The 9094-nt window shown below is 40.3% G+C and overlaps 2 protein-coding genes across 12 annotated transcripts in view; one reads left to right on the top strand and one right to left on the bottom strand.

Moving 5' to 3' along the window:
- Window positions 1-868: 868 nt before the first annotated feature.
- Window positions 869-8303, bottom strand: GNG5 (G protein subunit gamma 5). Its single transcript, XM_025872095.2, has 3 exons — window positions 8177-8303; window positions 4087-4231; window positions 869-996 (listed from the first exon to the last, which is right to left on the bottom strand). The coding sequence occupies exons 1-2, from the start codon at window positions 8255-8257 to the stop codon at window positions 4106-4108; spliced, it is 207 nt and encodes a 68-aa protein (XP_025727880.1). The 5' UTR covers window positions 8258-8303; the 3' UTR covers window positions 869-996; window positions 4087-4105.
- SPATA1 (spermatogenesis associated 1) overlaps window positions 8256-9094 on the top strand; it is a 55717-nt gene continuing 54878 nt past the window's right edge. For 8 of the 11 annotated variants that reach the window (XM_073896409.1, XM_073896403.1, XM_073896408.1 and 5 more), the window contains exon 1: window positions 8256-8594. In XM_073896409.1, coding sequence (XP_073752510.1) covers window positions 8256-8594 — 339 coding nt within the window. The remainder of the gene's footprint in view (window positions 8595-9094) is intronic. The other 3 variants (XM_073896411.1, XM_025872090.2, XM_073896412.1) reach the window with 2 other exon arrangements.

Raw genomic sequence — 9094 nt, 5'->3', positions numbered from 1 at the left:
CTCAAGATTCAAACTAACTTTTCCACGTGTACTTTCATGGAACATGTGGCCTGGAGAGAAAATACAGTCCTTGGTAGATACTAACCCAATCAATGGTTTTCTACCAGCCTAATCTTGGATCTGGCACATAACTTTAATTCTGTTTCCTGCATGAATATATATTGGGAGGCCAGGTTTCTGGGATGTTTTAATATTTCCTTAAGCCTTTCAGAATGGTAAAAATTTAAAGCAAAATGGTTTACCAAGGACTTAACAGTTGCAAATTACTGAAGCTAAACTTTGGTTCCTTTTTTCTTGGTACTTTGTACCTCATTACATCGTACTATAGTATTCCACCCAAGAAACGTTTAAAAGTCTGTTTTTCTTAACATCTTCTAATGGAATTCCTATGTCCAGTCTTTACTGTCCTTATTAGGAGAGTAATCTATTAAGAAGTAATTAACTCTTAGCTATAATGGTAATAACCCTACACAAGAGCTTATTAGAAATATTTATTATTAAAACAAAGTTAATCCTGCAAATAACTCATGAGTAGGACTAGTACTAGCAGCTTCCTCCTGACCTTGAAAGGATACAAAAGTCTGCAACTTACCTTTAATTCCCTATAGTCTTTCAAATAAATGTATGGCATAAAATTATATGTGAGATGAGTTGGTAGGAAAAAACACTATAACTTAACCCCTTCTTAATGACAATGGGAAACTGTCATGTATCTTAGGTATTCAAAATACATTAATAGTCTATTTAATACCAGTAATTAACCAAAAAACTTTTACACTAAGTATTTTATTGTATGCTGCTGCCAGTGTATATATAAAATAATTACCCTTGTGAAATAGAAATTTATGAAAATTCAGAGAGGTAGATGTTAAGGACTGACAAAAGTAGAAGTTTATATAGTATGGCACGTGTTACAGGGATAATAAGCTTTTGTACAGGCTTCAAATTTAATTCTCCTTTGATATTCACTGGTTCATGAAAAGTGGCTGAGAAAACCTGAAATGGAAAAGAAAGAGTGAATTAGGGTACAGTACCAAAGCACAATAGTTTTTTCTGAAAAGTAATACATCTATTACTTTAAGGGCATTCATTTGCATATGAGCTTATAAAGTGCTTTCAATTAAACTAAGTCTGTTTTATTTTTTAAAAAGATTTATTTATTTCAGAGAGAGCCAGCACTGGTGTGTGCGCAACTGGGGGGTGGGGAGCACGGGAGAAAATATCCAAGCAGACTCCTGACTTGGGGCTCGATCTCAGGACCAATGAGATCAAGATGACTCAGCCACCCAGGTGCCCCCAACTAAGCCAGTTTTGTTTTGTTCTGTTTTTTTAAAGCAGACATATCGCAGGGTTTCTAGGGGGAAAAAATGAGAAACAGATCTCTGATGTATAAAATGTAACTTCCTCTTAATTTTCACAACCACTCTGAAGAACAAATCACTTCTGGTTTATAAGCAACAGACTTAAAGATTAACTTGCCAAGATCACTCCCAAAGATACTCTTATGTCCTAATAAAAAAAAGTTAATGTAAAACTCTCTTAAATTCTGAAAAATCTGAACATCCCTAGAAAATGAGCAGTTAGCATTGATGAGAGCAGTCTGGCTCCATCTACTAAGGTAAAAGATGCAATCCCACTTCTATTTACCTAGATAAACCTACGCTTAAAGAGAGACATGTACACGGATATTGACTATAGTGGTGTTTTAACAGCAAAGAACTTGAAAGAGCCTAAATGTAACGCAATAGGGGAATAGATAAACCAGGATTTATACATATTGTTAAATACTATACAGCAGTTAAAACAATTTACATGGATCAACACAAATCTCAAAAATAATACAGTAGTTGTTCCTAAAAAACAGTAAGTTATATGGAAAGGTAGAAAAAGTATATCTTTTTAAAAAATTTCTTTTTGATACATGGTTCTCTACTTATTTGAAAATTTCTGATATTTTATAACAAAAATGTTCAAGAAGCTTAAACAGAATCAGTGATGAAAAAACAAAATGTCTAACCTCAACATCTGAATTAATGCAAATTTAAAAAACTAAATAGGCAGAAAATGAGGGTTGTTTAGCAAGAGCTCAACAAAAAAAGCATTCTTAAGGTCCAGGTGGAAAGTTTCCTCCTAGTTATCAAGTGTCATTAAATTTTAAATGTCATTAGTTATTGAATAATTTTACTTTTATTTTTTAAAGATTTTATTTGAGAGAGTGAGGAAGAGAGAGCTTTAAGCCAGGGGGAGGAGAGCAGAGAGGAACAAGCAGACTCCACCCAACACGGGGCTCTTTCCCACAACCCTGAGCTCACGACCTGAGCTGAAATCAAGAGTCAGAAGCTTCCAACTGAGCCACCCAGGCACCCCTAAATAATTTTACTTTTAAGAAATCGATCTTAAGGAAACAGGTAAACTATACACAGGAGTACCAAGATGTTTGCCTCAGTGTAGCTTCAAACTTGGAAACCTCAATATTTAATGATGTTTAAGTCATAACCATTGAAAATCTCGTTTACAAAGAATTTTTAAAGAAAATTCAAGTGTTTTTTTAAAAGCAGAATAAAAACTACATACTATGATCCTTATTGTCTGTAAACCTGCCCATAAATATTTCTTCCTCTTAAAAGGAAATCTAATCTATTAACAGTGATTGCTTCTAAGTGTGCTGATCATGGTAATTTCTATTTTCCTTGTACTCTATCTACTACTAAATTATGTTGTCTTAATTTAAATGATCAAAACTATATATTTTTAAAAGATGTGAAAGACTGACATGTAGATTCTTTGCATCCAGGCCATTTCACTGTGGGCCACCCAGGACCACCAGCATCAATATAACCTGGGAGTCTGTAAGAAGTGGTTCACCCCTAGAATTCAGACCTATTGAGAATTTGCTTCTGAACAAGGTGATTTGCAGATACAGTCAAGTTTGAGAAGAAATGCTTTTACATCCAAATGTCCTTTTCCTGGACCAAGGTGTTTCAAATCATACCTACAAACTTGTTTTATTATACCGCCAGGATTAGTAGCAATTATTTTACTCTGAAATCTGGGTTCTTATCCTAGCTATATTTATAACTTTGAGCAAGTCATTTAAAAACCTATCTGCAGACTCTTGTGAAATGAAACCGTTAACAGCCAGATAAGAAGCCAGGCTTCTTAACAGTATTTTATATCAAATGAAAATAAACCCCTTTGTAAAGTGAATACAACGGGAACAGAGGTTAAAAAAGAATCTTTAATAAGCCATAAAAAGAAATTTCTAAAAACTGCCATGAAGAATTAATATTACTAGAGTCAAAGAACTATTAACTATTCCAAAATGAACGTGTTAAGCTGTTAAAAAGAATGACTTCCTCATGGGAAACCTGTTACTCAAAGGTGGTTTCTGGTGTTTCAAAATCTTAACCAATTTAACCATTTTATTTACTGGAAAGGGCACAACTATGTAACACGGTATTTTAGGAAGCAGCTTCCTGAACTTTGAGGAGTTAGAATGTTTGTAAAGGGTGTGTGCCACACAGTTTTTTTTAAAGCACTATTATTTTACAGTTGCTTCTCAGAGGTCAGTACAGGTGAGTAAACCCTCTGACTAAAGTACCGCGTATTTATAAAAGCACCCTTGGATTACATTTTAAATTCTCCACAGCATGTTTTTTGGTCACAACTCTCTTGGATTAACATTCTATACTTTTGCACACACTGACATTTGATCTGGAAGGTACAGATTAATATATAGACACATGCCTTAAACCAGCAAATTCTTTAGTTTCTTAATCTTCTGAAGTCAAATCCGCTGCCTGCCACCGTGAACTCATACACTTCATTTCTCTCTTGTTCTATCTTTACTTAACAATTATAAAGAGTAAAACCTGTTATTCCCCACTACAAATGTCAGTTTATTCAATGATCTCTTGATTTTCTCTTACATTCCCAACTCCCAATTCTTTGCTATGCTGCGTTATAGCTGGGTTCTATTAGAGAAATGACATCAGGATTAATCCAAATCAGTTGGTAGTATTTAAAAATCATCCCCATAAACAATGCAGATTTTTTTAAAACTGTCTAAATATTAAGGCAACTTACCATCCAAAGATTCATTTTACTACAAAAAGGAACAGACTTTTTGGGGTCTGAAGGGATTCGTACTTGAAGATACACCAGTTAGCAGGGGGTCGTGTTGGGCATTCTGCAGACAGAATTGTTTCAAATCTGCAGCTGCCTGGGAAACCTGTATAAGACAAGGAAAGGGTAGTGGGAAGAGGCGAGAATATTTTTTTAAATTTTATTTTATTATGTTAATCACCATACATCATTAGTTTTTGATGTTGTGTTCCATGATTCATTGCTTACGCATAACACCCAGTGCTCCATTCAATACGTGCCCTCTTTAATACCCATCACCAGGTTAACCCATCCCCCCACCCCCCTCCCCTCCAGAACCCTCAGTTTGTTTCTCAGAGTCCATAGTCTCTCATGGTCCGTCTCCCCCTCCAATTTACCCCCTTCATTTTTCCCTTCCTATGATCTTTTTTTTCTTTTTATGTGCTATGGTGAGCACTGTGAATTGTGTAAGACTGATGAATCACAGCGAGAATGTTTTAATGAAGGTTTTCGTCAAATCTTTGAAATACCTGCAATAAATACCTCTCTCTCTTTTTAAAGATTCTGAGCCACCCAGGCGCCCCTATAAACACTTAAGTCAAAAGATACATACTAATTGAAAGTCAACAATCATATATATACTGAGCTCATACTCAAAACACTACATGTACAGAGGACTAGTTTATGTTTTCTTTTGCTTGCTTATTAAAAGCATCAAATGATTCAGTACATCTGCAAAATAAAACCTATCTTGCTAGTTTATTAATAATCTTCAGAGGTATTCCACCTTCAGGGCCTCAATGTTTTTTATTAAAAGCCGTACACTAGATACAAAAGGTGTTAAAATTCTAGCCAACTATTATTTTGTCTTGAAAGCAATATTATTGGAAAAATGCTACTGTGAATGAACATTATGTTCTAAATCTGAACCATTCAGTTCATTGTTTTGGTATTATGTACCATTGCTGTTTAAGGTTACGAAACTAAACAGTGACTGCTTTCTGCTTAATGTCATGTGACTGAAAGGCTGATAGCAGACTTCAAATTATTTTAATAACTTCACTGAGCAGCCTGCCTTTAAAAAGCAGTCTGTTTGCTTAAATGTGATTTTAACAATTTTCATATACATATACAATGCCACTCAAACAGGACTTAAGGAATTATCACTTAAATGTCTACTATTTGTATACTGATAAGGTGATGTAGAATACCAAAATAACCAAATGGTTCAAATGTAGAACATGAATAACTAAAAGATGTACCAAATGAATACAATATCCTCAGTCTTGAGGTTTAGGAAGATGGGAAAAATAATCATTTATTTTCAGTTTCAACTATCCCCAAGGAGGGTGAGAGCAGGTGTCCAGTCCGGCTGGGCATTTGCCTATGAAAGGGAGGTAAGAGCATCACAAATACCCTCTATAAGAAGAAATCCTGCAGATTACTGCTGTATCCCAGACATTTACCTGGTGGTAAAAGGATACATGATCCTGAGATGAATCTCAAGTCTTGAAATCTATTTGTATGTTTGGGTTATACTACAGTCCAGAGTAATTGAGTTCCATAGGTTTATTTAGCAACTGTGTTAAAATATAATGTAAATACCTGATACCAAGTGCTACAAAAAATGGCCACCCTGTTTACCCACCAAAAGAAGGTGTAAAGGAAGGTGTGGCTAAAGTGGGGAGTATGCATGGTATCATTCTGCACAATCTTAAAACTTGGTTTCATTCACATTAACTAGCAGTAAGGATAAAGTATTAATTTTCTGCCTAAAAGGGAGGCAGGCTCCAACTTAACTAATTCCCTTTTACAAACTTCTCAAGCACTAGTATGTGCCAAATATACTCTAGGCACCGAGAATACCTAAGAACAGCCAGGTCCTTGTTACGGAGGTGACAGTTCGGAGGAAAATACAGTTGAGTGGTAAGATCGTGCCTTAAGGGAAGGTGTCTCTGGGGAGGTGGTATTTAAACTTGAGATCTCAAAGACAAGAGAACCAGCCAGGTAACTATCAGTGAGAAACCAATCAGAATTCTAAGCAGTGGGGAGAACTAAGACAAAGGCTCTAAAACTCAAAACAAACTGCTAGCCCCTAAAGCATTGTAATAATCACTATCCAGGAGGTTGAAACCCTATAATCCTGGCATAATTATTACTGCCTCTTTCACTCAAAACTGTCCTGGGTTGGCGAAACAACGTATATCACCCTACATATGGTAGAGTTTGTCAAGCATTTGTGAAAATTTCTATCAACTGTACTCAAACAAAGGTTTAACAGTAAACTTGGCTAGTTTAAAAATAAAAGAACACCCAAAAAAGCATCTAGCAGAGTCATGGATAAAATAGGCACACAAAATAAAATCGAACTAACCACATTTTACAACAGATTTAAAGAAAAGTTCATTTAAAGTCTCAAGGTGGGATGCCCTCCCTTCCTTGCTACAGCCCCTAGCAGGAGATGAAATAAGAACTCTAAAACCAAATCACCTATGGTGGCTTTAAGGCTCCTGACCAGAAGCCTCCTGAAGAAATGAAGTATAGGGAACAGGCATCACTCTGGAGAGTTACTGGAGTAGCTGAGGTTTTCATGGTAAACCCTCAAGTACTTTTGTCTGAGGACTTCCATCTCATTTTCTTTTGAGACAAGGGCTAAGTACTCCTACTGAACACTTAACTGCTTTCAACCAAACTTTTTTTTTCCTTTTGCCTCCCATACCCCTCCCCATTTTTTTCGTTCCTGAGCCACTCCAACTATGGTAAAGGCACACCTGAATGATAATGTAATGGTTGGTTAAGAAACAAATTTCAGAGTTAAATCCAGCCAAGAGTGACCATAAACCACTGGGATGAAGTATCTGGATATGAGAGAAATGGACTCCAACAACAATGGAGTCTACAGCACTTAAGGCCAGGAAGGGAGGGGAATCCCACACCAAAACTGATGGGAATTTCCCTCCCGTCCTGAGGTGACCACAACTGGTCCCTGACATTTCTATTTAAGGAAATAGGTAAATGGGAGGCTGTCTTACTCCACAGAACATTTCAGGGAGAAGTAAAGACTAGCCCGATAAGTACACAATCAAGTCATCTTGGAAACTGGCTGTTTTTCAACGGAGTGCATGATTTATATTCTTCTGTTTCATTTTTTTTAATTACAAGAGTTTCACTTGTAAGCTGACCTGTGCCAGAAAGAAGCCAATCCATTTAGGATTTTAAAAATCAGGAGAAACTTGGAATAGCATGTCAATGTCAGGTTATCCTACCAACACACACAAAAGGTTTTTTTCCCCCAAAGTAAACGCCCAAGGTCAGCGTTAACCAGTCGGCAAAACAAATAAAACTTGTCCACCCTGTTCAGTAAGATAGAGCAGACCAGTAGATATTCCCAAGGTCGGATCCCAGCAAACTGTGCCAAATAGGTATGCAATGCACGCTTTGTACGAGGTTGTACAGGGCACCAGTGGGTACCTTAGACACTGGGAACGTTCTGAAAACAAACACGCTTCTTTAACCTAAAGTTTGCGTTTGCAAAAATTCGTTTTCAAGTATGTGTTCGGTGGATAAGAAGAGCTGGAGGTAAGAATCTAGTACTAAAAGGAGTGGGTTTGGGAACGTTCTTGACATGAAAAGAAAATTGGTTGTCCTGAATTAAAAGATAAAACTGTCCAGTGAAAAGAAAGGGTGGAGTCTGGTAAGCTGAGGACTGGAAGGGTGCAGACGGCGCGCGGAGGAGCAGCTGTTGCCCAAGCCAGCCACGGAGTCACTGCGGAGGGAGGGAGAGAGAAGGGCGAACGGAATGCGGAAAGCCGCAGTTCAGCCCCGGGACCAGCCGCCTTGGAAAGCCCTGGCCGCAGAAGGGCGCACTAACCGGTACCCCAAGCCACGGCGCCGACCCGCGCCCCTACTTTTTTAAAGTTGGCCGCTCCCGGAGCCTCGCCGCCGAGCGCGCGCCCTACCCAAGGGAAGCGGGAGCCGGACGCGAGTGCAGCCAGTCCCAGCCACCTCGGCCTCCCGATCCCACCCTCCGCCTCCGCCCTCCCCTCCCCCTCGGCCGCCCGCCCCCGCTCACCTTCACGCGGTTGAGCCCGGCTTCCAGCCGGAGCTGTTGAACCACTTTCTTCATAGCGGCGACGCTGGAGGAACCAGACATGGCGCTCTCAAGAGCGGGCAGATTCGTCCGTGCGTGGATCGGTCGGTTCGTGGGTCCGCTGGGCCAGACAGTGGGGCAGCGCGGCGGGGGGCGGGGCTCGGAACTTTGTCTCTTAAGTTTCCGGTTCTTTGCCCAGCGGCTCCACCCGCGGCGCGCATGCGCGCTCCTCCTCCGAGCTCAGTTCCAGCTCCTCACCCCGGCGGGGAGCGGAGCCGGAGGGAGGGGGAGAAGGGAGCGAGAAGGGGCGGAGCGGACTGTGGGCAGAGTAGCTGCTGGACGCGAGCGCGACCGGACGCCCATCTTCTCCTTCCTCTCCCGAGGGGCCGACTTCGGAAAGGTAAAAAAGAAGAAAAAAAAAAAAGTTTGTCATTAGCCGCCAAGACCCGAGGGGGACCCTGAAGAGGACTGGAGAGGGAAGTCAGGTGCTTGAGGGAGTTTATAAAAGACGTGGTGGCAGGCTGACAAGGAGGTTCTAGCTTTCCTGACGGCGTTGGTGGCAGAGGTTGAGGGAAGACAAGGACCCAGCCGAGGTGTATAGGAGCCAGAAGTACCGGGCGCGAGTCACTGATACCCTACCCTGTCTCCTTAGAGACATGTCTCTAAGTGACTCGAGTTTGTTCAACGGGCGGCCAGTCCTCAGCCAGCTTCCCGCCATCAGACCCCTGAGGCCGAAAAAGGGCACGTAGGTTGCTGTAACCGACCGCGGAGGAGCGGGGCGACCGGGGGGGGGGGGAGCAGGGGTGCTGTTTTGCTAGGGAAAAGCGCTTCCCAGGATTTGGCTTCTTTCGCCTCTTACCTCTTGGTTTTCTCGAAGAGGTTGTGAACAAGCCAAGGTAC

This window comes from Callorhinus ursinus, unplaced genomic scaffold, assembly GCF_003265705.2.
Source record: "Callorhinus ursinus isolate GAN/ISIS: 27379988/994484 unplaced genomic scaffold, GSC_fseal_2.0 scaffold9, whole genome shotgun sequence".
Classification (NCBI taxonomy): Eukaryota; Metazoa; Chordata; class Mammalia; order Carnivora; family Otariidae; genus Callorhinus; species Callorhinus ursinus.
This window is presented reverse-complemented; position numbering and strand designations above follow the sequence as displayed.